Source organism: Condylura cristata, unplaced genomic scaffold (genome assembly GCF_000260355.1).
Source record: "Condylura cristata isolate star-nosed mole 26May11 unplaced genomic scaffold, ConCri1.0 scaffold00004, whole genome shotgun sequence".
Lineage (NCBI taxonomy): Eukaryota > Metazoa > Chordata > Mammalia > Eulipotyphla > Talpidae > Condylura > Condylura cristata.
In genome coordinates, this window is record NW_004567105.1 from 20,062,839 (window position 1) to 20,079,419 (window position 16,581).

At 32.5% G+C, this 16,581-nt stretch overlaps 1 protein-coding gene across 1 annotated transcript in view; it reads left to right on the forward strand.

The window, feature by feature from the left end:
* Positions 1-16,581, forward strand: part of CEP290 (centrosomal protein 290kDa) — a 63,279-nt gene that overhangs the window by 31,004 nt on the left and 15,694 nt on the right. The window contains exons 27-40 of the mRNA XM_012735141.1: positions 329-440; positions 1,035-1,490; positions 2,332-2,496; positions 2,944-3,051; positions 3,265-3,399; positions 5,192-5,458; positions 6,099-6,206; positions 6,772-6,971; positions 8,723-8,936; positions 10,255-10,392; positions 10,752-10,973; positions 11,290-11,412; positions 14,125-14,270; positions 14,620-14,775. Of these exons, the coding sequence (XP_012590595.1) occupies positions 329-440; positions 1,035-1,490; positions 2,332-2,496; positions 2,944-3,051; positions 3,265-3,399; positions 5,192-5,458; positions 6,099-6,206; positions 6,772-6,971; positions 8,723-8,936; positions 10,255-10,392; positions 10,752-10,973; positions 11,290-11,412; positions 14,125-14,270; positions 14,620-14,775 (2,550 nt within the window). The remainder of the gene's footprint in view (positions 1-328; positions 441-1,034; positions 1,491-2,331; positions 2,497-2,943; positions 3,052-3,264; positions 3,400-5,191; positions 5,459-6,098; positions 6,207-6,771; positions 6,972-8,722; positions 8,937-10,254; positions 10,393-10,751; positions 10,974-11,289; positions 11,413-14,124; positions 14,271-14,619; positions 14,776-16,581) is intronic.

A 16,581-nucleotide genomic window follows, 5' to 3' on the forward strand; every position in this document is an offset into this window, starting at 1 on the left:
AATCTTTGACTATATACACTTGGAAAATGCTGTATTATGTACAGTTTGAAATGATAACTTTACAACTTTTCAGTACTTGAAATATGACACTTTGTAGTAAAATTTTCAAGGGGAAGGAGTATTGAGAATGGAATTATTTTACAGAACAGTTGTTAACCTTTCCTAGAATTATGTTTCATGAAAAAAATTAGGAAACCTTGCTATAATGTTTCATACTAAGTTGTGATCTTAGAAAGGAATGGCTTTCCATGTGTCTAGAAATTTGGTTTTCTGGTATTTACTTAGAAGGGTACTTAATCATTCCTAAAATAATCTTATTGTTCCCTAGACTGAGAGAAATTTCTGACATTGCCAAAAGACAAGTTGAAATTTTGAATGCACAGCAGCAGTCCAGGGAAAAGGAAGTAGAGTCCATCAGAATGCAGCTCTTACACTACCAGGTCTGTGCAGTATTGGTTCTACTATGTGGATTGTTTTCTTTGAATTTCAAGCTAGGTAGCAGGATAGTCTTAATCAAGGAGTACTTCAAGTAGAGGGTTCTGTTCTTGTTAATTGTAACCCTATTAAAGAAAACCCATGAATTTGAAATGGTATTCATAATCCAGAAAAATATTGAAATGCCTAACAATGTGTTATGTTAAATAGTAAATTTTTCATAATAACATTTTCTCTTGTATTTTATGTAGCTTTTAAATATTCCCACATTTAAGATCTTTTAAATTTTCAAGCTATTTAAAACTATTTTAAAAAATTTCAAAATAACCAGTGTTGTTATTTACATGTGGAACTTAAAAAAGAAGTAGTATGTCAACAGTTGCTTAGTTATACATCAAATTTGGCTTTTAAATGTGTTGATTCTAGTTTTATTTCTTTTACAATTTTTTTGGTTATTTGTTTTAAAGCAGGCTCTGATTTTTGTAGGAAATCATGTATCACACTGTTTTACATTTTATTTGGTAACTGATTTTAAATACACAATAGATTTCACTGGGACAACTTGAAACTTAATATAAATATGTACCTTTTCATGTTAGGCACAGTCAGATGAAAAGGCGCTAATTGCCAAGTTGCACCAACAAATTGTCTCTCTTCAAGTCAGTGAGGCTACTGCTCTCTGTAAATTGGAGTCGACTGCATCTAAGCTACAGAAGACGGAGGCCTGTAATTTACGCTTAGAGCAGAAACTTGATGAAAAAGAACAGGCTCTCTATTATTCACGCTTGGAGGGGAGAAATAGAGCCAAACATCTTCGCCAGACTATTCAGTCTTTACGGCGACAGTTTAGCGGAGCATTACCCTTGGCACAACAAGAAAAGTTCTCTAAAACAATGATTCAGTTGCAAAATGACAAACTTCAGATAATGCAAGAAATGAAAAAATCTCAGCAAGAACGTCAAAATATGGAGAACAAAACATTGGAGATGGAATTAAAGTTAAAGGGGCTGGAAGAATTAATAAGCACTTTAAAGGATGCCAGGGGAGCCCAGAAGGTAAAAATATTGATTCTAAGCTCAGTATTTTCAAAAGATTACAGAATAACTTTGAGTTCTTAGTGTGTGCCTGTGTGCAAAATATATAATAAGTGCCTAAACCTCCAATTTAATTTATTAATTTAGATTTTATAAATTAGCAGTTTGGCTACTAGAATGCCTCTAAGCTTCATTGGTAGATATGCTTAGATTGTATTCAAAGAATTGTAAAGACCATGGAAAAAAACACATATGTTAATTAAATATTAATTATAGCTAGTATTAAGCTTAGTGATCATCAGTTGAAATTTATTCATAATTATTATCTGTTTATTCACAGGTAGTGAGTCCATATTTATTTTCAACTGAAATGCCATTGGTGTACAATATTGAGTGTGACTCAAAGGCATAGCTCCCATCTCCGCGAATGCCTTCTCCTCACCACTCCCACCACCAAGGCCTCTACCACTGTGTCCCCCGGTTTGATTTTACCCTAATTTGGTGGGAGTTAAATGAGAAATAAATTATCTTATAACTAATTTTTATATTCTCTAGACTAAAAATATTTAGGTTTTCCATTTTTGAACATAGAATCAATGCTTTCATTATATACTTACAGTAACTTCCAAATATATGAGTGAATGTTAGTGACGTCTATTCCAAAATAATTTGAAGAATGTTTTAATGCTAAGGTACCACCTTTTCTTAGAAAAGTCTACTGAAATTCAAAACAAACTGCCAAGTTGCTCAACTATGAAAGCATCTTTTATTTTATTTTACTACAGGATTTCCATTTCAACTAAAAGTATTGAGATTAATGCAGAAACATTTTTTATATAACATATACATTTGTGATCTTTAGGTAATCAACTGGCATATGAAAATAGAAGAACTTCGTCTTCAAGAACTTAGATTAAATCGAGAATTAGTCAAGGATAAAGAAGAAATAAAATATTTGAATAATATAATTTCTGAATATGAGCATACAATTAGCAGCCTAGAAGAAGAAATTGTGCAGCAAAACAAGGTTCACTTTATATTAATTATTTTTAGAGTCCCTAAATACCTGACTCATTTTTCTCCATATCATTCATCACCTTCTGACATACTACATGTTTATTTACTGTCGCTTCTTCACTACCCCATGTTTCATGAAGACAGGGACTTAGTTCTATTGATTATGATGTTTACATTTCTTGGAACAGTGTATTGCATCTAATACATAAACTTATATATTTATTGGATAGATAGATATGTGATGGATGAACAGGATGATGAAATCCTGACTCCAGTTCAGCCTATACTTTGATCTTAGGCAAATTGATCTTGCTTCTCTGATCTTACTTCCTGTTCCATAACATGAAAACAGTAAGAGTGACCTCTAAGGGTCGTAGTGAAGACTAAATAAGATAATGTATGTTATTTGGTATGTCTGGTTCATGTGTTGTGTGTGTCTGACACAAACTTTTTTTAGTTTCATGAAGAAAGACAAATGGCATGGGATCAAAGAGAAGTTGAGCTGGAACGTCAACTAGATATTTTTGACCGTCAGCAAAGTGAAATACTGAATGCAGCACAAAAGGTATGAATGATTGAGACTGTTTGCTACTCAGTAACGTGACCTATAATGTCAATCAATAGGAATATTTTCAGAAGCCAGGTGGAATTTTAATTGATGTTATCTTAGTATATTTCAAATATAAGTAGGATTTAATCACTTCTTGTCATGTAATTGTAAACAATAATATGTTTTCAATGCTGCAACTGCATTTACTTTAATGGTTTTTCTTAAAAGTTTGAAGAGGTTACAGGATCAATGCCAGACCCTAGTTTGCCTCTTCCAAATCAACTTGAGATTGCTCTGAGAAAAATTAAGGAGAACGTTCGAATAATCCTAGAAACACGAGCAACTTGCAAATCACTAGAAGAGGTAATGAAGAGTTTTTATTTTGATTAGTATCTTATGGGTGTTTGTGGAATTTCCTAACTAATATTTTCAACTATGGTAAAACTTAAAATGATGAATCTGTTACTAATTCCACTCTCCTTTCCTACTGTTCAGTAATTTTTCATTTTACATATATATTTGAACTACGGTAACATTAGTTTATAACACTATATATGATTCTAAAATACAGAATGCATAGGGGCCTGTGACCACACCACACCCACCACCAAGGCATCTATAGTCCTCACTAGAGTCCATAATGTTTCTATTGTCAATAAAGAAAAGCTGATGTGACAGATGTGACACTCTTCATTTTTGAAAAAGGTTTATTTATTTATGCATACAGAGCTGGGGTACAGGCCAGAGGTACAGGGGTGATAAGAAGAATCACTAGAGCCAGAATGGGGAGCAGAACAGGCCCACTGACAAAGTACACTGCTGAGGGAGCAACAGGAGAAACAGGAGAGGTCTGCCGTGCCAAGTGGGTTACACTGGGGCCAGGGATCAAACTCATGCTGAAGTGGCTTTATCTTCTTAGTGCTGTGCTTTAACCCGCTGCACCACCAAGGAGGGCCTCCACTCAGTACTTTTTACTTTTGTGCACACTGATCCATAGTGGTGAGCATGAAAACAAAAATTGTGTAATAGCTTTTTGAGCAATAAATTATCCACTATATTATCAAACTATATTATCAAACATTGTTTTCATTTTTATGTTTACTTTTTGAGTGTATATTGAATACTCTGAATCAATTTTCAATTTCATCCTTTTTCTAAGCGGTTAAAATCTTTAAAGGTAAACTAGAAATTAATACTTTACTTAGATTTTAAATTTGATTAAAGAGTAACCAAATACCACCTTTTTATTTTACAGAAAATAATATATACTTAATGATTTTTATTTTATTTTAAATCTAAATATAGATTTACTGAATACAAGTAAAGCTATGTTTTTAATCAACTGAGCAAATCTTTGTAATTGTAAGATTTGTCATTTATGTGAAATAGAGTCGGTCACTTAAATCATCTGCTGCAATCCTCCTGAAGAATAGAACTTTTTTCTGTTTTGTATTAATAGACTGTAGATTGTGCAATGATTCATTGACTTGGGTCTCTAAAATTCCAATTTTCATACTCAGTAGATTTTTATAGGCTATCTTCTGGTGCTTTAACAGTCAGCGGACTGGAGTAAAAATTATTATATTTCTTCTTTAAATCTACTATGACACATTGCTAGTAAAACTACAATGTCTAAGTAAAATATCTTAATTAAACTTCATTTTCATAACAGTGAAGTTTCTATCACTTGTTATATTCTTATAAATAAAATGCATATAGATAATTGTCATCACAGAATGCAGTTAATTTACCATATTAAGTGTCATTTGGCTGTCATAGGTGATGTGAAAAATAAGGCAGAACTCCTAGTTTTGCTTATAACTAATTAAAATTTAGATAAAACATTTTTTAAAGAAAAAATAAGCTTTAGGCCCTCTCTAGTGGCTTAACAGATTAGGATGCAGCACTGCAAGCTAGCCACAGCTGCTTCAGTGCAAGTTCAATCCCAGGTGGCGGAGGTGATCTACCAGGTGCAACTGTTTCACCTGCTGCTCCCCTCAGCAGTGTACTTGGTTGATCTGCCTGTTCTGCTCCCCACTCTGTCTCTGGTGAAGCCTTTCACCGCTTCTGGACCTCTGGCTTGTACTCCAGTTCTGTATGCATACATAAGTCTTTTAAAAAAAATTAATAATTTATTATGATTTGATTATTGCAGAAGCTAAAAGAAAAAGAATCTGCTTTACGGTCAGCAGAACAAAATATTCTATCAAGAGACAAGGTTATCAACGAGCTGAGACTTCGATTACCTGCCACTGTAGAACGAGAAAAGCTTATTGCTGAGCTAGGTAGAAAAGAAATAGAACCAAAATCACATCACACAATGAAAATTGCTCATCAGACCATTGCAAACATGCAAGCAAGGTTAAATCAAAAAGAAGAAGTTCTAAAGAAGTATCAACATCTTCTTGAAAAAGCCAGAGAGGTATTTTATTGTATTGTATCGTATTGTATTGTATTATATATCATGTCATGTTATATTTTACTATATCATATTATATTGTTTTGTCTTTTAATCAAATGCCTAATATTACTCTGCCTTAAAGTGGTAGATAACTTCTTGCTTTCAAGTGATTCTATTTAGGAATTCTTAATTCCATGTGATTGGACTACAGATTTGTATGTAAAACGGACAGCTTGTATGTGTATATCTTTCTTCTATGGACTAGCTAGATCAGTGATAGTTGTCATGCTGAATAATTTTTAAGAATATCAATTAAATTCACAAGTAAAGATCAAGGCATTATATTAGAATTAAATCTTTGTATCATACTTTTAATGAAAATCAGATTCACTAGAAGCTTGTAGGGGAAATTTAACATTTAAGAAAAAATCTGAAAACAAATTACATGATGAATACATATTATTCTCATAGTAGGGATAAATTATCACCAAAGGCTGGGGACAACTGGAACTTATGCTGGGGGATATTATACTGGTATAAATATATGTGCTGATAGCATTCTTTTTTGTATCCCATGGGGATTTTAGAGGTAGTGAATCTTAAGCATGTGGATTTATTTGAATAATAATTTAAGATGTATTTTGTATTTGCTATAAAACAGGAACAAAGAGAAATTGTTAAGAAACATGAAGAAGACCTTCATATTCTTCATCATAAGTTGGAACTACAGGCTGACAGTTCACTCAATAAATTTAAACAGACAGCTTGGGTAAGATTCTAAGAATTTTGTTCTATTCTTTTTTTTGATTTTGGGAACATATCATTGAAAATTTACCTCTTGCTCTTCTTTTTTTTTTCCTTTTGTAGTAGAAGCCACCTTACCTTGTTGCTAGAATCATCTAAACATGCAGCTTTGATCATTTTTTTCCCCTAAACCCACATCCATTAGTAGCCAAGTAGCAGCCTACAAAATCTTGTTTATATTTCTTAGCCATTTACTCAAAGATTTCCATGATCTGACCTTACTCTTTCCTTTCAAATTCTGCTCATTACAAGTTTGCTCCGACTATTTCCATGTTCCAGCTTTAGTTCAGACTTGCCTTTTTTGATCATTGTGATGTATACCTATGAGTAAACTGCTTTTTCTTTCTAGTGTGCAGGCCATAACATTCTCAAGCCTTAAGGCATTAATTCTGTCAACATTTATTGTTCCTCCACTATGTGTAAGCATTAAATTTTAGATTAGGCTTTATAGCCTTTGAGAAATCAAAATTATGGAAAAGGCATGGCAATGAGTTGCATATGTTCATGATTAAGATATTCGTGTTTTATAGGAGTTAATAAAGCAATCTCCTGCTCCAGTTGTTACCAGTAAGCATTTTATTCGTCTGGCTGAGATGGAACAGACAGTGGCAGAACAAGATGACTCTCTCTCTTCACTTTTGATGAAACTAAAAAAAGTATCCCAAGAGTTAGAGCAACAAAAAGAAATCACTGAATTAAAAATCAAAGAATTTGAAAATGTCAAATTACGGTGAGTCTTATTTAGAAATGTCAAAAATACGCAAATGGTGATAACATAATGAATAATAAATATAGGCAATCATGTCATGTATAGCTCTACAGGTTTCAAGTATGTCATCTCTTTTTGTACTCAAACCACTTAGCACATAGATTATTACTATCCCCATTTTTCAGGGAAATACAGTGACATGCCAAGGAGGAGGTAGGAACCGCAGTCTGAATCTAGGCGGTCTGATTCAGGCCAAACCAGATTCTTGTCCAAAATCCCATTTTTAATCTCTCAAGCTTCTGGTTCACCATCTATAAAATGGGATGAATGTACTCACCTTGGCTCTTTCTGAGTGATTATATAAAGGTTGGATGATACTATATTTGAAATTATAATAACATATGCAAGTTTTATATGCCCACCTTTAAGCATTTCTAGGATACAACTACATATAGATAGATAGATAGATAGATAGATAGATAGATAGATAGATAGATAGATAGATAGATAGATAGATAGATAGATAGATAGATATAGAGATATATATAAAATGTGTATGAGAGATTCTACATATTGCTCAACCAATTATCAGAACATAGATTTTTATGCCTAAAATAGGTATATAGTTAGATATTTTCTAAGCATTATAGAAAAGGCCCTCTCTTGACCCTGATTTCTTTCTGAAAAAATGAGAAAATTGACTATGTAACTGTGATTTCATGTTAGCTGAAGCCCTATCTTTGATTTACTAAGTTATCTAAGATGCCTGTCAAAAATTAATATTTTATTCTTTATTAAGAAGTTGTTACTTTTTTTTTTTTAAAGATTTATTTATTTATTTATTCATACAGAACTGGGGTACAGGCCAGAGGGTTCACCAGGGACAGAGTGGGGAGCAGAACAGGCAGATCAACGAAGTATACTGCTGAGGGGAGCAGTGGGTGGGTCAGGAGAAGTCTGCCACGCCATGTGGATCTCCTCCGGGGCAGGCAGGGATCGAACTCATGAGGAAGTGGCTTAAGCTTCTTAGTGCAGTGCTTTAACCCGCTGCGCCACCAGGGAGGGCCAAGAAGTTGTTACTTTTAAGAAATTCTCTAAAGGAAAGAAGAATTAGCAATAGTATATGGAAATATGGTTTATTTTTAATATAACAATACCCATTTTATTTTATATATGTTATTAGTTCAACTATAGCAAGTTCCTGTCATATTTTGGTGTATAAAATTGTACATTGAGTCTATTTTCTTGGCTTAAAAAATAATCATTTTTTGAAAGTATCTTGTACATACATTGATTTTACTACCTAAAATACTTGAAGTACTTACTGTATACCTTATCTTGTTATTTTAGCCTAAAATTATTTGTGTACATTGCTATGAATGTTTTAATGTCTCAGGAAATTATAGATCTAATTAATTTCTTTGGTAAATCTTTAACTTTCACAATTTGATTAAAGTCACTTTATTTTTGCTATAATCAGCAAGTCTGAAACACTTAATGATGGCTTAATAAATCTTCCATTTATTGTTCATTTAAATAATTTGAATCTCTGTATTGATGACCTTATTGAGAAACGATAGGGGGTAACTCTATTTCATGAAGTTTAAGAATAGCTAAGTGGAAGAAAGGATTGTTCTTTTGGATTTGGTTCAGCTTACATATATATTAAATGTATTTATGTTATGCTTTATATCCATATGTTATGTGTATTTAATATATGTGTGTGCATATGTGTATATATGTGTGTGTGTGTGTATATATATGTATATTAGGCTCCAAGAAAACCATGCAGATGAAGTAAAAAAAGTGAAAACAGAAGTAGAGGACTTACGGTCCCTTCTGGCCCAGTCACAAAAAGAGTCACGAAGTTTAAAATCTGAACTGCAGGCTCAAAAAGAAGCAAATTCAAGAGCTCCAACAACTACAATGAGAAATCTAGTGGAAAGACTTAAGAGCCAATTAGCCTTAAAAGAGAAACAACAAAAAGTAAGTAACAGAAAATTATCAACATTTAGGAAAAATATGACAGATTGATTAAAAAAATAACATGCATCTCTGCTGTTATTATATGTATGTGTTTTATCTAATGCTGGTGAGCAGAAGCTTTTGAGATAATTCTTCCAAAAAGCATATTGGTGTTTTTAATCTATTTAATTTTTTTTCTTACATCATTGTTGTCTACATATTTCTCTCACCATTGTATCACCTATGATCAATCACCATATTCCCTTGTGTTCATCCAGCCTGTGTTTGTTTTAAATACAGGTGTAGTCCATTTATATTTTTGTGTTTTCGTCAGTCAGATTTGAGTTAATCTGTACAAAATAAGGTGACCCCATTATCTTCTCTCCTTTTCTTTTGGGATTTCTAGTTCCTCTCCATTTCCCCTTCTAATGCTACTGAGGCTGTATCAGACAATTTAAATAATTGAGCAAGTTTGGGATTTAAGAAAAAATAACAATGAGAGAAGAAATTAAAGTGAAGGTCATAGTAATAAGTTGTATAAGAAGGAGTTGGTCAGTGAATTATCAGATTAAGTTTTTGTCTTATTTTAAAAAAGACTATTTATACATATGGACATAGGTTACAGGCCAGAGGTGCAGGAGTGGTGAGAGGATTCACCAGAGTCAGAGTGGGGAGCAGAACAGGCAGATTGAGGAAGTACACTGCTGAGGGGAGCAGTGAGTGGGTCAGGAGAAGTCTGCTGCACCATGTGGGTCATTCCCGAGGTGGGAATTGAACTCGCATAAAAGCACTCCAACCCACTATGCCACCAAGGGGGCCCAGATTAAGTTTTTTTTTAAAACATATCTCAGATTTGATTAAGCATTTCTTTAAGAAGTGTTACTTTTTTCAACATGACCTCATGAAATTTATTGGTAAATTTTAAGTCTTTCCTAATATCTTATAACTTTCTTACCTAGTTAAATTCAGTTGTTTTTTGTTTTGTTTTGTTTTTTTTCCCCACAGAAGAGAGTCATTTGGACAATACCTAAACATGAGTGTTTGAAAATCAAGCAAACTTGCTTTTTATAATATAAAATTTTGTAATTAATTCTCAGCTCTCAAAATTATTGTTATCAAGATTTGAACTCTCACACCCAATTTAGAAAGATTTTGGTGAAATTACTAAAGGAGATTCATTTGAAAATTTGGGTTATTAGTTTGTGAATATATTTTATTAAACTCATAGAATTTAGTAAAATAGTCAAGTAATAAAGCTTTTTAAATTTTCTAATGTATTATATATCACTCATATAAAATACAATTATTTTCCAAACACTTAGCTATTTGTAAATTTTAGGCACTTAGTCGTGCCCTTTTAGAACTTCGGGGAGAGATGACAGCAGCAGCTGAAGAACGTATTATTTCTGCAACTTCTCAGAAAGAGGCAAATCTCAATGTTCAACAAATTGTTGATCGTCATACAAAAGAGCTAAAGGTGAGCATCATGATGCACAAATTAGTGCCACAAAAGTCCTGATGATTACCATTGAAAGAGAATCCATTTTGAAACACAGTATTTTTGATCATGAATATAGATTTAATTTTAATGAATTCTTAGATAGCTGCAGGTACATATACACACACATTGCTTGTTTTAGACCGTTTGCTCATGTTTTTTGTTTTTCTTTCATTTGAGATGAAGCTGGAAACATATATATGGTAGTTTCTTTTTTCCTTATGTACTTAAAAATTTAGATTGAAACTTTCTTTTTAATTTATTAGTAGCATACTTTTTTGTTTTTGTTTATATCATTGATTGTTGAAGATTTATGAACTAAATCTTTCTGTCTCTAGTCACAAATTGAAGATTTAAGTGAAAATCTTTCAAAATTGAAAGAAGCTCTTAAAACAAGTAAAAATAGAGAGAACTCACTAACTGATAATTTGAGTGACATTACCAATGAACTACAAAAGAAACAAAAAGCCTATAATAAAATTCTTAAAGAGAAAGATGAAATTGAGCAAGAGAATGATGAACTAAAAAGGCAAATTAAAAGACTAACCAGTGGATTACAGGTAATTTTATATTTTGATAAGGTCTTGGTTTATAATAGGTCATAATTTATTCCCACTTTTTAATTCTATCTGTAATTTGCTGAAATTAGTCTTTAAATCACTGATTAATATTGCTGATTCTTTCAGTGTTCTAGTGCATTTTTAGTTCTAGAGTAACAAACTTATTAAAACACAGAAGTAGCCATTCTACATAAATATTGTCACTGATAGAGTATGGTAGCTATAGTCACTGAAACGTTCTGTACTTAAGATATTTATTATGTATTTTTTGTACTTTTTAAATTTGTAAAACAGAAAAATGTATCTTATTTTTCAGAGCAAACCTTTCACAGATAATAAACAAAGCCTAGTTGAAGAACTACAAAAGAAAATTAAAAAACTGGAAAGCCAGTTGGAAAGAAAGATGAATGAGGTAGAAATAAAGCCTATAAAGGAAAAGGTATGTTAAGAAACATACTAATATATGTGCTTTAAGGTAATAATAGACTAAATTAAATATGTAATTGATGAACAGATAATGTACTTTACTAGTATAAGTATCTAACTCATACTGGATATACATACATAAAGTGGCACTGGAAAATAGAAGTCTAGACACGTTTTATCCTTTATGTATTTATAAGTCTACTTGAAGGAACAGCAATCATATAACTCTTACTCAGACATTACTGATTGTCTTGTATCACTTCCTGTGACATACTATGTCAAAGATCCCTTCAGACTTTTACATATCCAGCAATATTTGTTCCCTATAAAGCTACCTTTTAGTGCTTTTGATTTGGGAAAGTAAAGTGGGTATTTTTAGTCTTCTACCTTGACCAAAGTGTTTTTCCTACTTGTCTTTCAATAGAATAACCTGTTAACCCAGGGTAAAAAAAATATTATTTGGAATATTGGAATATAATCAATATTGTAATAGTAAATTATCAGCTCATTCATATATTATTCTGTAATATTAGCAGAATTGCTTAAAAATTTCCTACAGGTTAACTAATAAACTATTTTGTAATAAAAATTACTGATAAAAATATATAACCCGAAGAACAACTTAAATTGACCAAGTAACATATAATTAAATTTATTATATATTATGAATTGAAGACTTATGTCTTTATTGGTAGCATATCCAATATCTATAAAATAATTTCAGTAACAAGAAAATAGAAAAGAAAAATATCTTTATTGGCACTGAATAGAAAATAAGTACTAGAACTAAAATGTTGGTATATTTCAAGAAGTATTTTCCCTTTGAAATTTCATCAGTGTTGTATAATTTTGATTAAATTGTTAACATTTATGTAGATAAATCCTCACCGTATTTCCTGTCAGAAACTTTGCTGGTGAAAACTGCAAGATCACGATGTCCTATTCCTCTAGAGAGTTTTCTTTTCTGCTTCCCTGAATGGGCACAAGTCTTATCTCCTAGATACCAGTTCCTCATCTTATTCCTATCAAAATAGCTCAATAGACTTGTGGCTTTCACCTACTCTTAACTTTCTGCTGTAGTTTATTTCTCCTTAAAATAGATATAATACTATTTATATTAAAATTATTTTCAAAATTAAATGAAATAGTATTAAACATCTGTTATAAACCATTAAGTCCACAACAACGTATGATGAACTTACTTAGTAGAAAAAAGAAAGAGAACACGGAACTACACTAACATTAAAATTTGTATCGAGGAATTTAGTGAGAATATCCTTTCAGATCCCTCAGGCCTGAGCATTTCTAATTTATCAGTGTTTTTATACACAAAGAATGGTTTTGCACTGAAATTTTCAGCACCCTTTTCTCTGTAAACAGTGTTTATCATCTACATAAGACTATAAAGCCACTTACATTCCTTGTATTTCTGTGTTCTTATGCTGCTTTATGTTCTCCTTAACCTTTATTGCTATCTGACTTACTAGGACTTTACTTACAGAGGTGTTCATCTTTTAGATTGTAAGCTTTGATGGCAGAAGCTTTTGCCTGTTTTATTATAGCATCCCTAAGCCCATAAAACAGTTCCTAACTTATAATTGATGCTCAGTAATTTTTGAATCAATAAAAACCTAAAGTACAAAAACATTTTTCTGAAATCTATTAGAAGAGGCTATTATTTACAGAAATTATGAAAAGAAAGCTTCTTTTCCTCCTCCTTTCTTCTTCCCTTTTCCCTCCCTATCTAAAATAGATTCTTGCTGACATTTGCCTTTGTTATTTTTCTTTTCATTTTAAAATTGTTTCAGCCTTGCTACCTCAGTCTTACCTGAAAGTGTAATGTCAGATGGGATAAAACTGCCCAGCCCTACAAAGTACTCCATAGCACATTATTTATGCATATACCTGTGGTCCCAGCTAAGATTCACCTTTCCATAAATACAGAGTTCTTTTTATATATTTCATTAAAAAAAAATTAAGTTATAATGGTCACACACTTAAAGTTTTTATATTATTTTATATTATTTTTATATATTATTTTATATTATTTTGTTAGCTGAACGAAATAAAAAAAATTGCCAGTGTCAGAGAAGATAATTTTTATAGGGCAATTTATCTTTGTTAGGTATTGTTTTTAAGATTTATTTATTTATGCATACAGAACTGGGGTATAGTCAGAGGTGCAGGGCAATGAGAGGATTCACCAGAGACAGAGTGGGGAGCAGAACAGTGTTTTTTAGTTTGCTTCATTCACTGTTTCTCTTCCTAGTGCCTAGAGTAGTAACTGGCACATGGACAGCACTAAATGTTTCTGTGATTAAAAGAACTAATGTACATTGATGACTTGAGCAGTCTGTGATGATAGAAGTTTGCCATGGATTAATGAAATGGGGTTTGTCACTTATATGTACACATTCTTTGTTACATGCTTACTTTAGTCATTATGATCATTTATGTGAGACTCTTTATTTAAAGAACCCTTAAAGGTGTTGGTATTAGTTCCCCAGAATTTCATCTATAGGGCATATAGAATTCAGAATCCTAAACTGAAAGAAATTTTTGTTAATAGGTTGGCATGCCAAAGGAGTCTAGAAATCACATAGGAAATGGAATCTTTCTAGTCTAGGATGTATTGGTTCACCATTAGACAGGTAAATTCTAATTGATAGCTCTTGAAATTTAAAATAATATTGATAATTTTCCCCTTCTTTGTTACTGTTTACAGAATGCTAAAGAAGAATTAATTAGGTGGGAAGAAGGTAAAAAATGGCAAACCAAAGTAGAGGGAATTCGAAACAAGTTGAAAGAGAAAGAAGGAGAAGTCTACATTCTAACAAAACAGTTGAATACTTTGAAGGATCTTTTTGCCAAGTGAGTTTCAGTTTAATAAAAGTCTAATTAATTGTGTATAAAGCCATTAAAATGGATTCTGGAAGTTACATATATAGCTTGATCTTATTTGATAATGTGAAGATTTTCCTACTTTTATCTAGGTTATTAACTGTGGTTCAGTTTTTAATTCTTAAAATGTACTTAAAATGTATTTTAGCAATTTATAAAAATAGTTTTCTTTAATCTTGAGATATAGTAGCTCTTAGCAAATATAGAAGGGTTGTATTTTTAAATATTGTTCTTGTAAGGAGTAAGCTGAAATTCAGTATGTTGAACAAGCCAAACAAGTGATTGGTATATTTTCATGATTCTATGTTAAATCCTACAGAGCTGACAAAGAGAAACTTACTTTGCAGAGGAAACTAAAAACAACTGGCATAACCGTTGATCAGGTTATGGGAGTACGTGCTTTGGAGTCAGAAAAAGAGTTGGAAGAATTAAAGAAGAGAAATCTTGACTTAGAAAATGACCTATCATATATGAGGTAAGCAAATATGTGGAAATGTGATCTTCATTATCATGAAGGTAACATAGAAACTGATGTAACAAATTTTTGTTATTCTCAGGTTGGGACCTGCTGATTGTCTTGTCTCATGTGTGCTGAGATATTCCTAGTTCTCTATCTGCCATATAAGTTTGGATTGTATTCTTGAATTATATTTTAAGACTCTGGGTTGTAGTTATAAACCACATTTAAGTAGACATTTAGCATCTACTAAAAATGTAGATGTTTCTGTTTTAACAGAATGTTGGTTTGGGTAGTTTTAGATCCAATGTTCCATCCTGCTTTCTGTGGCTATGGCTTTACTATCAATTCACTTTTCAAAGCCCGTACAGGGCTCTTCAAATCTGTCCTGGCTGTGCCCTGCCGAGGTGACATCATACTGCCTTCTGTATGTTAGTTCAGCTCTGAGAGTCTTTGGATTCTTTTAGGGCCAAATCATTGGTATGTGCAGCTGAAGCTGAACCCAGAAGTTCTTAAACAACTGTATTTGCTCCCTTTCTTTAACTACTTTTTTACTGCTATTTCTCTAATACTCTCCAGTGCTTTATGGTGCTTTGAACCAAGTATGGTGCTTTAGTTTCCCTTTTGTACTGGACACTTATCTGCAGCAAAACAAACTGGAAAGCAGAATGGGTGTCCGGGGTGGGGGGTGGTAGGGGTGAGGGGAGTTGCTGGTACTGCTTTCACACTACCCCCTAACCAGTCACTGCTCTACCAATGGGAAAAGACTCTGTCCCTAAATATTTGGACTGCTGGGCATTCCCATACTTATTCTGCCATCGTGGCTTTGGGGTTAGTTGAGGGTTGGCACATGAGAGAAAGGAAAGAAGAAGGGGATGGTGTGGGTTATGCGCTTTCTGTATTTACAAGTTCCCTTTCTGCTTACTGGAGCTAGAAATTTAAGGCCACCCTAAAATTTTCCCCCACAGTGCTAACACTCACCTTCATATACATTTCAAGTAATGCTGTGTTCAGGCCAAGAAGTAGCAGAGGAAAAGGAAAAATCACTGCCCATTTATTAATACTTCAAATTCCAGTGTATGTCCCAGTCTATTAGTTATATACTTTAAACCTCCATACTGTATTTGGGAGAAACAAAACTGAATGTTTACTCCATTTTACTTACAACCACAACCTCCCATGTCACTTCTGTAGCAGCGTCTTGGAAACTTTTTTGTTTTGTTATCTCTTTGTAAGTTATGTCTTCTGATAGATTGATGGCCATAGAAAGCAAAAAATAAAATCATGTTCTAATGACAAAACTATTTATAATTTCCTGTTTCATTTAGACTTGTTTTACTTGTGTTACTTTACTTACTTTGCTTACCAATAAGGACCTGTAATCATGTTAGAGTTCAGTGTAAAGTCTGGTAGCTACATGTAATATGTGCACAGAGAATACTTAACCATTCATCATGCTTTATTTTCCTTTTTGTAAATTTAAAAAAAATTATCTTTGGTGTACCTCTTTATTAATTCTTATAGTTGTGTCATTACTATAACACAAACCTATGAGGTTGACCTCCCTTAAAGGAACACTCATGATGTCCTTTCCTATACTCCACCTCCTTCCCTTCTAAAACATTGTTTTCTTAACGCCTTAAGAATTTTCCTTGATAGAAAAGAAAAAATTGTTTGAAGAATTCTTTATTTTGACATCTGTGTATAGTTACTGTCTAGCTTCAGCATTGGCTCCAGCCCTCCGTGTTTTTCTCAATCTAAACATATATTCAGAGTAAAATTAAACCCTTTTATCTGCCTTTGCAGTTTTCACAATGATCAAAA